The following is a 22,153-nucleotide window of genomic DNA, read 5'->3' on the forward strand; positions in this document are numbered from 1 at the left end:
ATGTGTTGTTTTAGGATTCACTGAAAATGGACTTATTTTGTCATTTCAGTATGAGGATGTTGGCTGAATGTTAACGTCAGCATGTTAACATGCTCATAACAACAATGCTGACATGTTGATATTTTGGAGATAAATATTTACTGTGTTCACCTTGACAGTTTAGTGTGTTAGCATGCTAATATTTCAAAATCTGTGCTAAACACAGAATGCAGCTTTGGCTGATGGAAATTAGTTTTGCAGACATTTGGTCAGAAACTAAACAATTTGACTGTGGTGGCAGGGTGTGGTTAGCTCAGCTGCAGGGGGTAGAAAGTGGGAGGAGTGGTTCAGGGAACGGTGCCGGGAAGGTGTAATGAACACAGCTGAGCCAAATATGAACTGATGAGCTCTCCCCTATAAAGGGAGCAGGGAGAAGGAGGCTGGAAAAAGAACATTGGCACAGAGACAGTGGTGTGTGGGTAGGACAAATAAAAGCATTGATACCCGAACGTGGGACTGAGCGAGTCATCTGTGTCCAGGAGAAACCCCAGGCCTCTACGGGATTTTCTCCCTTTGAACTGCTGTTTGGCAGGAAACCACGAGGGGTGCTCGACCTGCTTAAGGAAAACTGGGAGGAGGGTCCGAGCCCCGGCAAAAGTGAAATTCAGTATGTCATGGACCTGTGAGCAAAACTCCACACACTCAGGGTCAGATGTCACGTGAGAATTTGCTCCAGGCCTAGGAGCGTCAACAACGGCTGTACAACAGAGGGGCCAAGCTGAGGCAATTCACACCGGGAGAAAAGGTACTTGTATTGCTTCCTTCTTCCAGCTCAAAACTCCTCGCCAAGTGGCAAGGGCCCTTTGTGGTCACACGGCGAGTAGGGGACGTCGACTATGAGGTGGTGCGTTCTGACACGGGCGGAGCTACACAGCTCTACCACCTCAACCTCTTAAAAGCATGGAGAGAGGCGGAGTCTGTTTCTCTGGTGTCCGCAGTATCTGAGAGAGAGGAGCTGGGGCCAGAGGTTCCAAAGTCCACCAATCCTGCCTCACTTCCTTTCGACGCCCATCTCTCCAGGACCCAGAGAACAGACATAGCCCAGTTGCAGAAGCAGTTTGCTGATGTGTTCTCCCTCCTGCCAGGACGCACGAACCTCATAGTGCACAACATTGAAACGTCTCCGGGCGTGACGGTGCGGTCGCGACCCTACAGGCTACCTGAACACAAGAGAAAAATTATTCAGAGAGAATTGGCGGCTATGCTGGAGATGGGAGCAATAGAAGAGTCCAACAGTGCCTGGTGTAGCTCCATTGTTCTTGTTGTCAAGAAGGATGGATCTATTCGGTTCTGTGTGGACTATCGCAGGGTGAATGATGTGTCACGATTTGATGCGTACCCAATGCCCCCGGTCGATGAACTCCTGGACCGACTGGGCACTGCACGTTTCTTCATGACACTGGATTTAACCAAGGGCTACTGGCAGATTCCTCTCTCGCCAGAGTCCAAGGAAAAAACGGCCTTCTCCACTCTGTTTGGATTATACCAATTCACCACACTTCCCTTTGGGTTGTTCGGTGCTCCGGCCACGTTCCAACACCTCATGGACCGGGTGCTGCGTCCGCACGCTGCATATGCTGCCGCCTACCTGGATGATGTCATCATCCACAGCACCACCTGGGCGGAGCATGTGCAGCGGGTGGGCGCGGTGCTGGAGTCCCTGAGGCAGGCTGGGCTCACCGCCAACCCAGGGAAGTGTGCAGTTGGACGGAGGGAGGTACGGTATCTGGGGTACCACTTGGGCGGCAGGCAGGTGCGCCCTCAGGTGGACAAGACGGCGGCTATTGCGGCCTGTCCGTGTCCCAAGACAAAAAAAGAGGTGAGGCGGTTTTTGGGGCTGGCGGGGTATTACAGACGGCTTATCCCGGGCTTTGCAGAGCTGACCAGTCCCTTGACCGACCTGACCCGGAAAGGTGCCTCAGATCCGGTCCAGTGGACGGAGCAGTGCCAGTGGGCGGTTGAGAAGGTAAAACAGGCTCTCTGTGGGGAACCACTCCTCCACACCCCTAACTTCTCTCTCCCCTTTACTCTGCAGACTGATGTGTCGAACAGAGGGCTGGGGGCCGTTTTGTCCCAGCAGGTGCAGGGGGTTGACCGCCCTGTTGTGTACATCAGCCGGACGTTATCGGAGAGGGAGGCCAGGTACAGCACAGTGGAGAAGGAGTGCCTGGCCATCCGGTGGGCGGTCGACTCCCTGCAGTACTACCTGCTGGGACACTCATTCACCCTCTGTTCGGACCACGCGCCGCTCCAGTGGCTCCACCGCATGAAGGATACCAACGCCCAGATCACTCGGTGGTATCTGGCGTTACAGCCTTTTAACTTCAAGGTGGTCCATAGGCCGGGGGCGCAGATGACTGTGGCCAACTTCCTCTCCCGCTCTCGAACGGGGGGAGGGGAGTAGGTTAGGCTGGATGGCTCCCGGGCCTAAGTCGGGCGGTGGGGGTATGTGGTGGCGGGGTGTGGTTAGCTCAGCTGCAGGGAGTAGAGAGTGGGAGGAGTGGTTCAGGGAACGGTGCCGGGAAGGTGTAATGAGCACAGCTGAACCAAATATGAACTGATGAGCTCTCCCCTATAAAGGGAGCAGGGAGAAGGAGGCTGGAAAAAGAGCGTTGGCACAGAGACAGTGGTGTGTGGGCAGGGCAAATAAAAGCATTGATACCCGAACGTGGGACTGAGCGAGTCATCTGTGTCCAGGAGAAACCCCGGTAGCACAAACATTGCTACATTGACAAATGCCCATTTTGACCCAATTAAAACACTGAATGAGAATGTAAGGTTGTTACTTGTCATCCTGTCCATTCGTTTCATTTCGAGTCATCCAACATTCATGGAGAGTTCTCTCGCAAAACTACAAATGATAGTGCTGGAAAAGTAAGAGGATCAACACAGTCACATAGATTCATCCTGTAGGTACCGCAAATGTTTGCTCCAAATTTCATGCTGATCCATCCAGTGGTTGTTGAGATAGCCTACTGCCATCTGCAATAGAGTGGTGGACCAACCAACGACTGATACTGCCATCTCTGCAACTACTCCACTCGTGAATGACGAATGAAGGGAAACTTGGGTAGTAGATTGTAAAACAACTTGTGTGAGCATATAACTATTTTAGGTTTACATCACCGCCTCAGAGCCAAAATTGACATTTATTCAACCTCAGAAGCTTTAGCCAATTTTGAGTAAGAAGAAGACAAACTCTTTAACTTAACCAGCAGCCTTCACGTCTGCCATCACTCATTGATCAACCCGGGGCTAGAAACCCTTCTTCCCTCATGTACTTGAGCTGTGTTCAGTCTGACAATGGATTACTCATTGGAAAGGCAGACAGGCTGAACTCAAGCCAGACAAGTTCAAACACAGCACCCCTCCCGCCTCCACCGATACCATATCACTAAGAGACAATGTCAGGCTTCTTCTCCTTTCTGTCACCTTGTCACTCGACAGGAGGGGAGCTGAGTGAAACCAACACAGAGTGGACTTTGTGACCCGCGGGGCACCTCGTAGGGTGTGTGAGCACGGTAACAAGAAAGAGCAGGAAATAGATAAGAGAGAACGGCTGAAACTCTGACCCGGAGCAGAATGTGCTTCGAAGTGAAAGGCTCAGATTTAAGTGTACCAGCAGACAGCGGATGTGGATGACAGGTGATTGTGTTAACAGGCAGGATGGGCTGGACAGCAAGGTTGTCATCTCTCTGTCATTAAAGGAATGGTGGGTTGTTCATCACACCTGGAGAGGTGTTGGAGTAAAAGTTTGAGTTTCACCCTCTCTTAATCCTGACCTGATATTTCTGCAGCACAAACTATCAGGAGGATCGAAGTCTTTGTGTGCATTCTCCTCTTATTTGTACACTCCTTTTAGAGCAAGCAGATACAAGAGACGGGGTGGTTTTTCTCTCGGATAGCTTTGATAGGCTGCCAGGTTCTCCCCTACCTCAACCTGCCCTGACAGATTCCATTGTGGATGCACATGTAATTACAACTGATCCCTGCCCCTTTCAAACTCTCAGACATACCACAAAAGTGACTTCAGCTACCTTTTGTGCATGTATGCATCGGCCCATGTGTCTCCATGTTTGTATAGCATACACACGAGTGTTACTAAGGGTGGAAAGCAGCTGGGAGTGCTGTCGAGAAAGTGTGCGGCGTGAGGAGCAACAAAAAGGGTGAGGAATCGCAAAGGGAGGAGAGAATGGAGAATCCAGCTGTTGTCCACTGTGGCCAAAAAGCTTCAGAGCTCGCTGGAAGGGAGAGAAAACATAATGATAGGCCTGCTTTATTAAAAACATTTGAGAGGGGGAGGGATGATTGGAGGAAGAATGAATATAAAATAAAGAGAGATTATACATATGATGAGAAAACGAGGCAGGATAGATTTATTAGTCTTTAGCTGGACTGTGTTTGTCTGCATGTGAGAGAGAAAACGCCTGTTACATCCAGCAAGCTTTGGCCTGCCATCCTCCTTCCCACTGCCTGCATGAGTGCAGCCTGGGCTGCTGAGAGCTCTGACATCGATGAGTCACCGCTACTGACCTTTCTCATGTGGTTTCTGAATAAGTGGGACTTGAGTATTTCTTGGTTTTATGGGGAGCTTCTTTCAGCAGTTTGTATGGAAATCTTTCATTTCATACAGTACAAGAGAGCACTCGGGGCACACCGAGGCTGTGAATGGAATTTCCTTTCTTTTTGCTGAACTTTAGTCAACAAAGCAGAATTTTTCAGCTCTCAGTCACTCTATTTAGAAGTTTTGGAACCAAGCTGCAGAGGTTTCTCACATGCTGCCCTACTGTGCTGTTAAACTTACTCATAAAATCTTCTTTCAGTCAGCTTCTTCATAAATCACGGGCCTTTTAACCTCAGGTGGTAAACAGAATCAGACCTTTGACCATACACTAGCAGCACTGATCAGTTTTTCTTAATACCGGGGCCAAAACGATGAGTACGTTTATCCTGTATCTATAAATAAAGCCCCACTGCCAAACCTCAACACAATAAGACCATTGTCTCAGAGGTCTCAAGAGGAGCCGAGTCAGCTATAGAGCGAACCGCCACCGACCCAACTTGGCAGAACCAGAGGCGGCCTGTGACATTTTACTGTGGAAACTTGCAGTGGGTGTTGGCCTCGCCAGCGTGGAGACTCACTGGCTGTCGATTATTGCAAAACAGATGTTCTAACGAGTGAGATGGTTCGAGCTGTAGTCTTACTCTAAGATAGTGAGCAAATACGGGTGCTTCTGTCCAAACTTAAATACACACTCCTGATTTATTGTGTGGAACACTATCCTGCCCTGAACCGGACAGTTGCTTGTGTTTAATGTAACTTGTCATATTTGTTTAGAAAAAGGAACGATTGAGCATTTTCTTTGATGCAGTTAAGTCTTGGATTCTTGGAACACATAGAAATATGAACAGCACTGTCTCGGAACAAAAATCTTACTCTCAATTTTTGAGGTGTCTCGGGTTACAGCTACAACTTGCTGCTGCCAGGTATTTTTTTTTTGAAGAAAAGATCTTCTAAAGTTTAAAAGCTTAGGAAATGCCTCCGCATGGCTTTGAAAGACAAGACCCTCTATGGACATACACAGGATGCTGATCAAAGGAGGCAGGAAAGTACCACTGACGCAGGACCGGAGGGGTCTTGCGTTGCTCAGGAAGGCAGAGGGTACTTGGCGCATTTCTGGTTTTCTGCACACCCTGTTGATGGGAAGTCCCTCCGACTTCCCTGTCTGTATTTTTAGTTTAATGGTTGTAATTTATGTGTCCACTAAGCAGGAGACTAAGAGTGTTCTCAGCTCCAGACTGCATTTGATCTTCTTCCATTTGCCTGACAGGTCCAAATGTAAATTCTGCAAAAGTTTGTGTCTGTTTCTGGCTCTTCTCCAGAATCTTCTCCAGAATCCCCTGCATCTTATTCCCTCTAAACAATCAGTGTTTCATCAAGCCTCTCCTCCATCTTTTATATCTTTGGGGTGCACTTTTTTTCACTGACATTTCTGCTTTTCCTCCTCAAATATGCACAAAAGCAATGGTTTGCTTTAAACCAAACCTCAAAGACCACAGACTGGCAGAAAGGAGGAAAAGACTGGCAAATATAGATCTGTGGAATTCACTTCACCACCAACAGTGGCATTCCAGTAGGTAGCCAAATCCTCTGCAGCTAAAATGTTAATGGGTAATTGCAACTAGGCTGCTATTATGGGCCAACGTCACAAGAGCCTGTAGAAGAGGCAGTAACACAGGCTGCTTAAAGTATTCCAGGCTGTGAACTGACTCCCAATGGATGTGCTGTTTTTCTACGCCTATGTCATCACACCCTGAAAGTTGTGTTCAACAAAAATGTCGTAAACTCTTCCATTGCACCGATGACATCTTACTGTTTTCGCCTCTTCTCCTGTTCCTCCCTGTGCCATGAGCTAAAAGGTCACGTTTGCCGTGCTGTTGCTCTTCTTCTCTCCGTCGTCCTTGCAGGATGGCATTTAAAAATGAGGAGAAACAGATCACCGTTCAGGTTGCATAATCTGACAAAGTGATCGTGACAGCGTGCTGACATGAGGCCGAGCTGGGTGGAAACAGCTGGTTGTGTCTGTGGATTTCAGCACAATGTCATAAATGAGATTGAGCTCATGCATTCGACAAAAGTCAGTCAGTCATTGCAGAGCTAATGTAACGTCTGACATGATGAAATATGGAGCGTGTGTGCACTCATTCAAAGATATTTTCATGGTCTGTGCACATGCATGTTCAGCTTCTTTTTTTTACTGCTCTCATGCACACATACACACCGCTACCAAGTTGTTCCATTGTAGGTGGGGGAACACTTTGTGTCTCTGACTGATTTACAGCTCGCTGACTGAACTGAAAAAAGAGAAAAGAAACATGCAGGAAGAGAATTCCCATCTGTAGTAATAACCAGCACAGTGTTGGTGACCGTGGGCTGCGAGGGCCACACATGTACATGTGGGAGCTTGCTCAGCCCTGGAGGGGAGGTGCACCAAAACCACAGAGAAATGAATGTTGCATGTCTGTTGTGCAGTAGCAGGAAGGCGTAAGTGGATCATGATGCAGCAGGAAACCTTTGAGTTCAATTTTAGCAAGACGGCATCAAACCAACATTTTTCAGTAAGCGGTCACAGACAGAAATTATCACAGCAGCCAAAGTTATTGTTTTAAATGCACAAAAAGAAGATTAAAAGATGAATCATCAGCCATAAGTACAAATACAGGCTGGCACTTGTCTCCTATCTTGAGCATATTACGCAAAGTTTTCCATAATGATGACTACAATGACATATACTGTAGGTCAGACAGAGCCATAAGAATGCTTCCCAATCACTGACTGCACTGTACTGTGTTTAGTTTGTAGGTGTGTGTATTGGAGAGGGTGTGTTTATTGTCAATGTCTCGTTGGAATAATAAAAGTATTTGGATACGATGCGTCACAGGAATCCGGAGCTTTGTTTGGTCCCACTTGAATTCTTCCATCCTCTTAAATCTATTTATTCCCTCCTACAATCTTGTTTTTGTTCCTTGTTTGTGCACACCCACACACACACAAACGCACACACGCGGAGAAAAGTTTGCACATTTATCCTCGTTAGGACATTGCATTGACTTCCATACATTTAGGACAACCAACACAAAATCTAACCTTAAACTAACCACAGTACACCTACACCGAGGTTAAAGACACACACACATGCACACACATGCACGCACATGCACGCACACACACACACACACACACACACACACACACACACACACACACACACACACACACACTGTTAATAGTTTCCATGTTGAATCATACAATAGGTCCTGTGTGACTTCGTGCAGGCTCCTAATTGTCCGCTCACTTTACTTTCTACGTGTAAACGTTACTGTATTTTAAAAGGCTGAGTGGTTGACCACAGAGAACAACCTACATGCAGAGCTGTTTGCCCTTTTCCACTACAGGCCTGTGTCCCGTATAATTTCACAAATTCACTTCCAGCGTTCTGAATACTGAAAGTATCCGTGGTCAGTCTTGGTGAACCACAGGTTTCCTTAATCTGTTGGATAGCTGACATTCTTGGTTTTCCTTACAATGATAAGAATTCAGAAAATAAGATTGGAAATGTATCAATATTATTTGCCCCATATGATTACTGACTCAGTGTGTACGAAAGCTCTCAAGAGGGCAAAAGAGAATTTGTGACCACAGATAGAAGTACAAAAAACATGTTACATTTGTACAAATTTCTTAATGTGTGCTCTTATTGCTGTTTAAACCCCATATCAGCTGATTCCTCCCTGTGGCGCATAACTCATTTAGACAAAAAATGTTAAGTGAGTTTTAGACGTGTTAACCATTTTTAATCTCTGCTGGCAGAGTAACTTGAAGACTTAAAATCTAATTCTGGTTCAGATTCAAGGTGTTGAAGCCTGGATGGTGAAGCCTCTATTCTGAGTTACTGGGGAGACTGGAGAGAGAAGGGAGGAGTGCTAGGCTGCACTACACCAACAGTTTAATCAAGCACAAGCAACCAGAAGGAAGTTAAAGTAACCTTTCTTCAAAATAAAGGGACCTCATAGTCAGCTAATTCATGGTGTCGTACTGACTGATTTATCTGTTGTTTCATGTTGTAAAACAGTTCTGCCGCATAAGAGCTGCTTATAATGAGAAGCCATCATTCAAATCTTTCCTAATGAGATAAAACATTTATACAAAGTTAAGTTACAAAGTTCAGAAAAACATATACATAGCGAGGGCCTATATTGTATTCCTTATTATTTGTTCAGACTTAACATTGAGCTCCGCTAATCAGCTTCATGTGGACAGTGACGGGCAGCATAAGCAATCTGACAAATAATGATAAAATGATGAATCAGGATTTGACTGATTTCACTGATAAATCCTGACTGATGCAAAATGACCACAGAGGCCTGTCCCACTTCAAACCAGTGAGAAAAGCTCAAACAAACCAAAAAATGTGTAATATAAATAACAAAACTGTTAAAACATTTGCAAAAAAAAAAAAAATTCTCAGAATGAAATGCTAAATGGAAAAACAGGTTTCCAGGGCCTTTAAGTACACATTTGGGACAGGCCTTCTTATGGCATACTGTAGCCTACTTCACATGGATCTTTCCTTTTTATTGTTCAGCATCATCATAAATATTTTACTATTTACTAAACCAAATTTATCTGACAACTGTCATTTTTCAAATTAATCTTATCATCAACAACAATATTGTGCATTGTTTTATAGACAAGCTAACAGTAGATCATGTAAAATTGGCCACACTTCGACATCGTGGAATCAGCCATATCATTGTAATGTTATCATTACATATATAATATTATATTATTGTGCATTTTGAATGAATGCTTTGTAGGTTCTTTGATGTATTCAACATTGTGGTGCTAACCTGCTATTTGACTTTATTACTAAATGTGAAATATCTCTTCTATCGGTGACTAAACCCCTGGATTTGTTTCTGTTCGTAGTATTTTTGTCAGGACACAGAACACACATCTAATCTTATTTTGAAAAGGTTTCCCGGAAAGCTTGTATTTAGTCTACTTGTCTTGGGTCGCGCTTTATATTCGAGCCTTGAGCGCGAGCGAGGTGCGTTTGTGTTGACGAGGGGCGTCCAAACTTTACGCACAGGGTCAGAAGTTTTGCCTGCAGTTTAAGTTTAACCTCCGGAGTGTCCAGTTACCGACTGGCTGATCATGCTCAGCGAAGAAGAAAGACAAGGAGCGGAATAAAAAAAAAAAAGATCAGATAAATTATGCTTCTGACTGTGATTTACTGACTCGGAGTGCGCTCCTCCGGGCTGTGGTGGATATATGGTTGACACAAGAAGACATAACATTGGTGATACATTTTGCTTCAGTGGAGCTCATTCATAACCATTGGGATGGAGAGCCGCATGTTGTTGACATGGATGCTGTTGTGTTTGCTCCTGCGGCTGTCGGCTGCGCAGAACCCCGCACCTGAAGGAGGTAAGCGTCACTAATCCGATGGAAATCCATTTTAACATTGTAATTATTTGCATTGTAACAGAGGAACGTGCCACAAATCTATTTAGAGGAAGTGGTTCGGTAACAGTCAGAATAATAATAGAAAAAAAGGTTTAAAATAAGGCTAATTTACCATTATCTCTTTTTCTCCAGTTAATTTAAAGCAAGTTGAAAGGAATTGGTGGCACAAAATATGAGACGCAATTATTAACACTGCTGCAGTAGGTGGAGGGGCCGTCTGTGCTCTGGGTGGATCAGGGTGTGGTTGATATTACACCAGTGTTCTCAGTCAAATGGCATGACTCCAACTACTGAATTGTCAGTTGATGAAATTCCACAGCCTGAAGGCATTCAGGGACCACCCAGACGTCCCGTGGATGGCTTCAGGTGCTCCCCATATCGTACACACAAAACCTTTTTCAATTCCCAGATTATTGCCAGTTGATGAAATCTCTTGGCTTTGCTGGTTTCTTAGGGGAGGACAAACCAGTCACAAGGTCTGCTAGAAAATGTAAAAAAAAAAATTAGGAGTTGATTTATTCATATAAAATCTTAAAGTGATCGTTCCCATTTTTACAGTGATGTACAGCAGACTAACACTGAGACACTCCTCATCGTGTTCATGCTGGTTTTGATTCTAATACATGTTTCCTATTTCCATCAGTTCTGATCAGTAACTTCATGTGTCATGAAAACAAAATAAATGTTATCAAATGTTACACAGCAGTGCCTTTATGCCATGCGTTACAGCTTAAGACCATGGAGTGACTGAGAGGCTTAACTTAGCGATGGTGCAGATTTCTTAGTGGAAGTGGATCTTTATGACTTAGCTATGATGCTGTCACTTTTCTGCTTCCATTAATAGAGACCTGATGAGACAAGTCAGCTTTCAGTAATTGGGCTTTTTATAAGTGGACTTATTGTGTATTCATGTCATCCTTGTTAAACAAAGATCTTGTTATGCAACTGTCAGCCACAGACAGAGAAGCAATTTTAACAGATTTATGGGTAATTATTAGTAATTCAAATTTAATTAAGGGTAAAAATACAATTACTGGGTATCTCCCGGTTGTCTGCCTCTGCCAACCAGTTAAGTTGCAGTTGATATTCGTATCTGTCCAGACCCATACAAATATTTGTAGTAAAGGCTTTGAAGGAATGTTTGTTGACATTATTAGCCAATAAAGCTGAGTGAAAGTAGAAAGTGCTTTAAATATAAATGTTGCTGCAAAGGAGCTACAAGTCCTAAAATTTGGATGCTTCACACACATCTTCAACCTGACAGCATGGAAGATCTATACAATCAGCAGTTTCAAGGTGGACACCCAAAATTAGTGTCGCAGAACATTTTGATGTCACAGTGAAGTTGATCTTTGACCTTTAGGATATAGAATGTGATCACTTTACCATTTGTCACATTTGTGTAGCATTTTGTCATAATTAGCACATGAATTCTTAAGTTATGGCCACAAACATGTGTTGTAATGCAACATTGACCTCTGACCTCTGGCCCCCAAAATATAAGTAGTTCATTTTTGAGTCCAAGTGAACATTTGGGCCAAATTTGAAGAAATTCTGTCAATGCATTACTATAGAGATATTGCATTTACAATTGAAGATGGATGTGGGTCACTGACCTTTGACCTTTGGCCACCACCAAAATCTAATCAGTTCATCCTTGCGTCCAGGTGAACGTTTGTACCAAATTTGAAGACGGTCTGTCAAGACGTTCTTGAGATACCTTGTTCCTGATAATGAGACGTACGGATGGACAGACAACCTGAAAACATGATGCCTCTGGTAATGGCTGTCGTCGGCACAGAGGCATAAAAAGGCTGTCACTATTTCACTCTACTGCTGGATGCTTGTTAGTTTGATGATACCTTGGTGTGTTCTGAACATGCAATGCACATAATCCAAATTCTCTCAATGTCTGTAGCACACGTGTTTATATTTGCTTTCTCATGTGCGGTCTACAAATGCCACATTTCTACACATCCAGCCCACAAAACCCATAGTGCTCCTGGTTTACTATGCATATGTCAGTGTTGGAGTCATATGTTTTGCAAGTTGCAAGAGCTGCTCTGCTCCCTCTGTGTTTTACAAGAGACCATGTGGGTTTTTCCGCTTTATTTTTCCCACCATTACATCACCGGAGTGCCTATAGTCCACCAATAAATCAGATTTATAGTGCGGCTCTATTCAAACACATCTTTTCTCTAACTAAACAGTGAAGCTGTTATCTCCAGACGTCAACGTATGGTTTTAGATAAAGACATACATGCACAAAGGGGCACCCCCCTCACTCCAAAGTCCACCCAATGAGAGAGATGTAAAGAATGCATTCAGGTTGATGGAGAGAAAGGCAGCGAGTGTGCATGTTGGCACGTGTGTGTGTTTGTGTGTGTGCGTGCTTGATCTGTGTGTGTATACTGTACATGCCTCACCGCTTCTCAACTTTCAACACCTCAGCGTCTTATCAACACCCCATCTGATGTGTTAAACTTTAAGATATTTGGAAATAGAGGCATTCAAAGAAAATTTTGAGTTTCCAAAGATCGCAAGGTGTCTAAGTCAGCGCCTGTAATTGCTGTAAAATTAGGTCAGCGTAATCCAAGGTCTTCTACTCTCACTATAGCTGTCTCTCTTCAACCCTTGATCTGAGATTTCAACCATGTTTTTTTTCTTGGATGATTCCACAATCTGAAGATCTACAACTAAATATTGCTTTTAGATTCTATCTCCGGTGCTGCTGCTTCCTTCGTGCTCTCTCTGCTCAGTATATGGCCATTTAGCATTCCTCTCTGTCTCTCACATGGAACTGCCAGTGCCCCCGTTCCCCGCCTCATTCCTGTCCTTCTAACGCCTTTTATTCTGCCTCGTCCCACCTCCCTTCTCCACTCCCTCTCCCATTAATACCCAGCAGCTACTGTTTTCCTTCCCGCTTCACTTTTGGCATCCACTTTTTAAACTTTGCTTCTGTTATGAAAGTTAGAAAATTGCAGAGGAAGAAAGAAAAATAATCCACCCTCTGGCTAAGTGCTCAAGTGGCTTTTATTCATTGTCCACTTCTGAAGTTATCATGATGCCGGATTAATTGCGTAGTTCCTCTGTTTGTTTTCATTTCTATCTGTCTGCAGAGTAATTGCCTGTTTGTTTAATACTTCTTGCTGACTTTCTGCTGCTTTCATGCTGACAATACTCTGCATGAGTTGTGATCACAGAGAGACTGTGCTGTTCCAAGAAAGTAGATGAAGACAGGGAGGGAGATATTCCAAATATGTGTGTGTGTGTGTGTGTGTGTGTGTGTGTGTGTGTGTGTGTGTGTGTGTGTGTGTGTGTGTGTGTGTGTGTGTGTGTGTGTGTGTAAGGGAAGCATAAGAAGAGACCTGGGCAAGGCAACACATACTGTTTTTGCCTACTTGATTTCCATGTTAATTAGTAATTTGCATGTTAAAGACTGTTGCTTGTCCCCCCTCCTATTTGCTCTCTCTCCATATTCCATTTGCATTAGCTGTGTCAGGACTTAAAGGAACTGTGTTAACGTTGTGCAGTAATAATCAGCATCACTTTTGTATCATTGACCCTTTTTATTCATCTGTTTATTTATTTATTGTCAGGTTGATTTTCGTAATCTCTATCTGTCTATCTATCAATCTATCAATCTATCTATCTATCTATCTATCTATCTATCTATCTATCTATCTATCTATCTATCTATCTATCTATCTATCTATCTATCTATCTCTCTCTCTCTCTCTCTCTCTCTCTCTCTCTCTCTCTCTCTCTCTCTCTCTCTCTCTCTCTCTCTCTCTCTCTCTCTCTCTCTCTGTCCGTCCGTCCGTCCGTCAGTCAGCCCATCCATATTGATCTCTATGTTTCTTCCCCAGTGCTGAACTGCTGCGAGGGCGATGTCCTCTTCTTGGTGGACTCCTCAGGGAGCGTGTCCTCCTACGAGCACTCCCGCATGCTCACCTTCCTGTCTGAGCTCCTCCTCCCCTTTTCTCTGGGAGAGGACCAGGTGAGGATAGGACTTCTGCAGGTGGGAACCCAACCCCGTGTCGAGTTTGGTTTTGACGTACACGGCACCCAAAGTGGCCTCCAGGGTGCCTTGAGAAATGTCAAACCTCTCAGGGGGGACACCAACACGGTGGAGGCACTGGAAATGGCAAAGAAGCGGGTTCTGCGACCCGGAGTGGCGGGCGGGGCCCGGGCAGAGCTCCCGAGAGTGCTGGTGTGGTTGACGGATGGGGTCAAACCTGGGGATGTGATCGGACCAATGGCTGAGCTGCGGAAGGAAGGTGTGGCTGTACTGGTGGTCTCCACCGGGCATGGCAACTATCAGGTGTTGAGGCAGGTGGTGAGCCCACCTGTGGAAAACAACTTGTACTTTGTGGACATTGATGATATGAGCATCATCACAGAGGACCTGCGGGATGCCATCATTGGTGAGTATGGGATGGGGGATTATTGAGGTTAAGTTGTGCCACGAAAATAATTATTTATTTTTCAGTGATTCATACCAATCAAATAATTAATGTTGAATTCATATCTTAAAATGCTCTTATATTTAGGTGGATGAAGACATTTACAGAACTGAAAGCAGGAGGCAAATGAATTGTGACTGACAGACAGATCAGTCAATGAAATAACAAACTTATAACTTTAAAAGTATACAAAAATATGTTTTATTTTATTGTAAGGCAAAATAAGAAAATATAATTATTAATTGACAATTTTTTTGTTTGTTTGTTGGCTTGTCTCGTTTTGTATTGGAACATTTGATACAAATTAAATGAATCAGTTCATGCGATTTTTCAACGTTATCAATTTATTAAAGCTGTCTCAACTATTGATCATGTGACTATGAGAAGTGATCATAACGTTCCAAGACTGTTCCTGCAGCAATCAAATTGAGCGCAGCACAGTAATGCACACGCAGCAGGAGGAAGCTATAACCTTTGTGAAAAAGTTTTCCACATTACGTCACGTAATCAACATCAGCACCTGTGTTACATTCGTTTTTGTAACCACCGGTACGTGCACATTTGAAATTTCAATATTGACCTGAGCAAAAAGCTTATGTCAAATTTTGTCTCAAAATCTGGAAAACTGCAATGGAGACCTTTAAAAAGCTCCAGAAAGCCAACGACAATGACGTAATGATCCGGGTGAGGTGTTTTGAGTAGCATTCATGTATCAAGAGGGGAACAATTTCACTGTCGATGACCAAAGAAGGCGCATCATTGTCAGGCGCCGACCAGGTGGATTTTCCCCCCAGAGTCAGACTATCAACTCTGTACTTGTGACGTTCTGAAATATCTGAGGTAGAACATTATGTACAAATGGCCTGGACTGTGGTACGATGGCAGTTGGGTTCTCCAACATGAAAACACACAAGTCTCTTGCCTGCAACAACACAATCAACACTATGCACCCCACTACTCGCCAGATTTGACGTCCTGTGACTTCTTTCAAAAATTGGACCCAAAATTTGATGTGTGCTCTCTGCTCTAGTTTTAGGTCACAAAAACACATGCAACACAAGTGTTGATGTTGATCGAGGGATGTAACTTGGAACGCTTACTTATACAAGTTTTTGCTTGCCCCTGCTTCATGTGAATTACTGTGTACAACAGAAACAGTCTGTGAACTTTGTGTTCTCACCTCATATGTAACGTGAAAGGATTGGCTCACAGTTACAAACCCACAGACAATCATCATCCAACTCTGTGGTTTCTCTTAATATTTCAACATTTTAGCATCTTTCAGCTCATTATTTTGGTTTTACGGCCCATAATTTTATTGCTTTGGTTCACTCACACGATTGTCACTGGGACCATTTCTACACACAGCAAGCAGCCCATACGGTTCAGTATCTTCGTGAAACACCCTCCATTCAAACAGCGACAATCACACTGCTGGCCTGCCTCTTGGACGCAGATGTATTACATGACTCTGTGCTTCTCCCTAATGCCACACATGCTCTTCAAGACAGAGACCAAATAGGAAGCCAGGACACCGAGAGTGTCTGTGTGCATGTGTAAGAGCCTCTGTAATAAGATAGGCCGATCTATTAATGGATTAATGATTCAACATCTCGCCTCATCCTCCAACACTATGCTAGACATGATACATATATAAGTATTTATATATAGATAAACTGGGGAGATCACCTATTTTCTCTGGCCAGATTAAGTAACTGCCATAACACTCCCAATGGACACCTCAGCATTTATACATTGCAGCTGAAAGACATGATGCATAGTATAAATAAGGCTTGTGTACAACAAAAAGGAATGCACCAGTCCTTGCTGAGTGCCTAAGGATCTAATCAGAGATATCAATGCCTCTGTGGTGTTATTTTGTTGCAGGGCCTCACTGGGTTGGCTATTTCAAGTTGTCTTTTTGCAAGGGTTACAAATGCATTTAGAAAAACCCACGTCTGGCTGTCTACATGGGTGGCTGTCTGAAGCCAAGGCATTTTTAGCACTCTGTCTTACCATCTTTCCTGTCAGCATCATTCTCTCTCTGGTTTTGCAGATTTATAACTGGTACATTCATCTCGAAAGACCCATTCATTTTTCTTCATCCTTTGTCCAATAGAGATCATTCGAGCTGAGCGAATCAACGTCCGAGACGTTGCCACCAACTCTGCCACGCTCCAGTGGCGACCCGTCCTCTCCGGTTTGACGGGCTACTACGAGATCCGGTTTGGTCCGGTTCAGACAGGAGGAGCAGGAGGCGGCGGTGGAACCGGGACCAGTCCGAGCACTGGTGGAAGTCAATACCAGAGACTCACCCAATCTGCAGACGCCAGCACTGCCAGGCTAACAGGCCTGAAGCCTGATACCACTTACACCGCCACACTGACCCCGGAGTCCAACGAACAAGCATTTAACACCCTGTCTGTCACCTTCACCACAAAGCCAGGTTGGGTCACATCCCATTTACACTCTGTCAAAACACATTATACTCATACTGTGCTTCCTACACAAAATCTTTCTCATTGGTTGGTTGTAGTGAATGTGTTGTGGTTCTGAACACTTGCACAAACCATTTAAAGAAGGTAATGCTATGTTATGTTATGTAAGGCGTCCAAGATTTTTCCCAAAAAGCCCCAATAGTTTGTTACTAATTTAGTAGAATAGAAAAAGCTCAACTGGAGCTTTATTTTCATATATTTTGGATTGTATACTGTCTTGACTCCGCCCACCTTTTCCTCACAGCTTCAGTTTTTGCTGTGATTACAGTCTGGAAACCCTGTTCACATTAATGTTCACTCAGCCACTCTGAAGTACGGACCAATCAACGACTAGTTGGCATGGCTTAGTGCGATTATGAAGTCAAGCGTTTATTTCAAAATCTAGTTTCAACGATGGCGGCAGTGGTAGAGCCAGATGAATCAATATTGTAACATCATGTGGTGGTCAATGCCGATTGGTTAAAGTGTTCTCCAATAGTTTCAAAATTAACCCGAGGTCCACGCCCATTAGGATGCAACAGACACTATCTATTCAAGCAGAGAATTTTGGTTTTGATAATAGCAGGCTAGTTATATGCCTCTCTGAAGACCTAAAGCTAGCTATGAACTGCAGTTAGACTGTGCTTATCTTCAATCTACTTTTTTTGTTTTGTTATTTTGAAATAACAAAATTACAAATCCATTAAATGAAGATTAAAAGTTGTCTTATTTTCTGTACTAACGTAGTGTTGTTTTTGTCTCTAATACAACAGAGGTGATGAGCCCAGCTGTGGTTACAGTCTCTGAGTCGGGACCGACCAGCGTTCGCGTGAGTTGGGGTCCTTTTGATGCGGAGACGGTCACAAGTTACCACATCGAGTACTCTGCCCTGCCCCGGGGAAAGCTGCACGCCGTCACAGTGGGCCGAACACAAAACTCTACTCTGCTCAGAGACCTCCAACCGGACACTACTTACCTGGTGACCGTTAGTGCCCGACACACCTCGGGGAAGGAGAAGGCAATGTCGGTCAAATTGTGCACTCCAGAAGGTGAGCTGTGTGAAGGAAATGCAATCAAACTTGGTGACCGAGGATCTGTTTACTGCACACGAATCCTAATCCTACGCAGTTTTGTCCTTCCTGCGTCTTCAATTTCAGATAATTACTAGCAGTTCCATTCAGGTTTAACTGCTCCAAGTAGCTCAGTTCTGAGCTGGAGTCACTCTACAGCTCGCCTGATTTCTTCTCCAAAGCTTCTGTTTTCTGTAGCTTCTACTTTTTTTTAAATTTTTTACTCTTTTTCATTCAAGTCTTATCAGGTCTCTCTCCTTTTGTAATAAACATGCTGACTAACTTGTCTGTGGTCTCCACCTGCAGTGACCCCAGCCCTGGCAGACCTCCAGCTGACCACCGTGGGTAGTGACTCGGTGCAGGTGGACTGGAAGGGCAGCGTGGCTGGTTTGAAGGGCTACTGGCTCACCTGGGAGGAACAGCAAAGCTCCGTGCCTGGCCAGCGCTCCTCCCTGTATTTGCCACCTGACTCCCTGTCAACACGCCTCACACACCTCCCCCCTTCAGCTAGAGTGTGTGTGTCGCCCATTTACAGGACGGCACGGGGAGAGGGACTGTGTTGCACGGCACAGTTTCATTCAAGTGAGTACAGACCGGGTAGATGGTCAGTTTTACTTGGTGAAATTACCTTTTAGAATTAGTGGGGTTGATATTTTAAGGAGGAGTTTTGACTTTGAATAAACTCTCTATCTTTCCAAAAGTAGCAGAAAATCTCATTCACGTATTTCCCTAAATGCTGAATAATTCTTTTAAAGGGTTGATTATCACAAATTATCACAAGTTTTTTTTAAAACCTCATGTACGTGGGGTGGTAGAGTATCAAGCTACTTGGATAGTTTTTATTTTATTGTTCAGGATTTGACATATCTGTCTCTGAGATTTCTGTTTCTGCCCCAGTACAATGGAGGTAAATGGACTTTTGTTTGTGAGGCTCAAAACATTCATCTGCAACATCCACTTCCTGGTTAAGTTGAATAATTCACAGACCTCATCATATTAGAAAAAGTCTGTAAAATAAAAACAATTTTACATTTAAATTTGCATTGCTGTGAGCACTGGAGACAAAATTTTAATGGCCTCTTTTATATTGGAGCAGAGGCAGAAATCACAGAACCCTGGCAAATAAAAGCTGTTTTCATGTCTAGATAGGAGCAAAAAACACTTTTAAATGAAACATGTTGGACTGAATCAATAGCTCCAGGTTGAGTCAATTTGTTGTCTGACGTTAGAATGTATAGATACAAGAAATAAAATAATTTTACATTTCATTTTAATACCTTTCATATCCCATAGAAAACACTTTGAAGGGCCTTGTTGGTGAAAAGTACTTACAAATAAACTTGCCTTTTTATCAAAGGTTTAAATCAGAGGTGGCCAAATTCTATGAAAGGCCATTTAACATTTTAAGTTCAAAATAAAACTTCAGAATACTACTTTTAATCTATTTAAAATCTATTTAATTATTTTGCAGAAATTATAGTAAAAAATGGTTGTCTTGTCATTTTTTTCTAAATGTTCTCATGTCAGTGAGCCACATCGCTCATCTTGACTGGCAACACAAAGTCAGTGATGAAGGACACACCGACAGAATACCATAATTCTTCACAGATAAAATGTAGGTCAATGTGATTTAATAGTCATTTCTGTATAACTTATATTATGTCCTTTACAGCTGCACATAATTTACAGTTGACAGTCATTACTGTTAAGACTTTATGACAGTTAAAAATAAGGAGAATAAGCACAGGCGTGTCAAAGGTCAAAACAAAAAAGGCCCCAAATTGGGGTGATCTGATTTAAATGAATAAATGTCATTGCCTTAACTGCAGTTTTCTTCCTCTTCCCTGTAGATGCATTAGCCTACAGCTACCAATCATAGCAACCTCACCAAACTGTAAGTGCACCTTACCAAACATGGAGGGATGATGGGAAGAAGAATGTTGACTTTCATCCATAACTCCTTTCTGTGTCTCTCCCCTCTGTGGACATCATCCAGGAAAGATGTTTGTCTTGGCTCATTGAGCTCTGATGTGGAAGCCATAGACACTTTAACGAGTGGTCTGGGACAATATGGCCACATGTTGACAGAGGATTATCTGCTTTTCTGTTTTTATTGTCATCATCGGGTTCATACCTGTAGTAAATGTATAATGCTTCACTTTCAAAATGCAAACTTAAGATACAAAAAAAATTTAAATAAACATTTCTAAGGTCTGTTATGCAGATAGAGAGCAGAGCATGCTGGGAATGTTAATGTTTTTATGTGGCTTGTTTTGGAGAGAGGCTTTGCACCATATGTAGCCCATGTGCTCAAATCACCATTTTTTCCGCCTGCTCACTCAGAAAGAACATCTGATTTACATTTATAGTGAATACGTATAACTTGTACTTAAATGACTTCTTTCAGGCATGCTTGACAACATTTGAAACTTGTGTTCAAACTGGAGTGCAAAGACGTCAATACAAGATCTGCAGGATTGCTTTGAATTTTCCAAAAATACTGAACAGACAAACCACAGGCCCTGAAACTAGAGGGACAACGTGTACTATACAGATGTGTGTAACTGACAATAGCCCATCATTCATATTTATTAATGAAGATTAATGTAAGTATGAGACGTAATAGCTTAAGAGTATTTGCAGACAAGCTGTTTACATTTGAAGACTGTTACCTTTTTACAGCGTGTCTCTGCTGCCCCCTACTGACAGGATCCTTACAGGCTTACAACGGAGCTTTTACTCTATACTGCAGGGCAAACGAATTGTTTTTATGTTTGTTGACTACTATTGCAATTTAACATAAGCTTTCAATAAAGTCCTTTAATAATTTTGTTTTTTTTGTTTTTGTCCTTGTTCTGATTATTCTCCCGCTTATTTTTCTGCGCTTAAAGTGATTGTGCGGTAAAAGCCATGTGGTAAAATCTCAGCAAATTTGTTATGTACTATAACCTTTTTACTTTACTTTACTTTTGCGGGGGAAAAAAAAAAGGTCTGGTCAATTATATATGATCAGAGTCAACAGCACAAGGTGGGATGTGAAACTTCAATCCCCACCTGGTCAAACTAGCATCTTTACCTGTTGAGCTTACTGTTAATTGACTGAGGGTGGCAGCAGACCACAATTTATATAAGCAAATAAAGTAAGCAGAACGTTGCTGGCTCAAATCCTACCCAGTACTGCTTCCAGTTTTTGTGGTTTTAATCAAATGCCCCAAATCAGTTGAGACTCCAATCAAACCCGAGGCAGGACACAAACCATGCTCCTTCCTGCTGAGGGGCGACCGTGCTACCCACTGCACCACCAGTCTGCTTAGATCCATTTTATCGCCCCATGAAGGTGTATGTGACAAAACTTTAGCTCACTGCAACCTATACCGCCACAAATATTTATTCAAATGCTACCAAAATTGATGCAGACATTCTTTGGCTACTAGATGTCGCATGTTTTCAAAGGAGTTCTGTTTGGTAAGAAGGTCAGTCTGCACTGATATTCATTATCTTCCCATTATTTGCACAACATTTTCTATGTCCCCAAACTTCACCAAAATCCATCCACCTATTATCGATGGGCAATTGAGAATGAAAATCCTCTGTCCCCGTCAAGGTTCTAAACAAGCTCCAGGCGGGACTACAACCCTTAATGTTGTTATTTTGAGGCAACAAGGATAAACTGTACCACCAGTTTGCTCTAACCCCAAACATCAGCCCTCCAATCATTTTGTACAATTACAAAACTCTAACCATTTCACAATCCACATTTAAAAAAATGACAATAAATCCCACCTATGGCCTACAGAGCAGAATTCTTTTCAAAATATCCTCTGCATTGTGACAAAAGTTTGGCTCACTGCAACCTATGGTCAATTCAGAAGTCTGTCACTGTATTTGTTAAAATATGTAAAATCACTTACCATTTATAACTCCACAAATCTTTATTCAAATGTTACCAAAACTGACACGGATATTGTTTGGAAACAGGATATAATTTTCAGTTTTGTCACAAGGGCTCAATCCACTTACCCCATAGCTATGAAGTAACAGTGGTAGCCATTGCGCCACCATGCCGGCAAC

General features: G+C 43.2%; 1 protein-coding gene across 1 annotated transcript; it reads left to right on the top strand.

Annotated features, from left to right (window-relative positions):
- Nucleotides 1–9,656: 9,656 nt before the first annotated feature.
- vwa1 (von Willebrand factor A domain containing 1) lies at nucleotides 9,657–20,914 on the top strand. The gene is made up of 6 exons (XM_069141431.1): nucleotides 9,657–10,030; nucleotides 13,939–14,496; nucleotides 16,655–16,981; nucleotides 17,786–18,061; nucleotides 18,389–18,664; nucleotides 19,933–20,914. Exons 1-6 carry the CDS (start codon nucleotides 9,946–9,948, stop codon nucleotides 19,959–19,961), a joined length of 1,551 nt encoding a protein of 516 aa, XP_068997532.1. The 5' UTR covers nucleotides 9,657–9,945; the 3' UTR covers nucleotides 19,962–20,914.
- The last annotated feature ends 1,239 nt before the right edge of the window (nucleotides 20,915–22,153 follow it).

The sequence above is a fragment of the Embiotoca jacksoni genome, unplaced genomic scaffold (genome assembly GCF_022577435.1).
Source record: "Embiotoca jacksoni isolate LCO1_2020_lvr unplaced genomic scaffold, fEmbJac1.0.p SCAF_9, whole genome shotgun sequence".
NCBI lineage: Eukaryota > Metazoa > Chordata > Actinopteri > Embiotocidae > Embiotoca > Embiotoca jacksoni.

Bases quoted from the DNA above. Each gene is read 5' to 3' on its own strand.
- vwa1 (XM_069141431.1), top strand. From the start codon at position 9,946: ATGGAGAGCCGCATGTTGTTGACATGGATGCTGTTGTGTTTGCTCCTG. The intron at 14,497-16,654 runs GTGAGTATGGGA...TTTGTCCAATAG, and splicing joins CCTGCGGGATGCCATCATTG to AGATCATTCGAGCTGAGCGA. The intron at 16,982-17,785 runs GTTGGGTCACAT...CTAATACAACAG, and splicing joins CACCTTCACCACAAAGCCAG to AGGTGATGAGCCCAGCTGTG.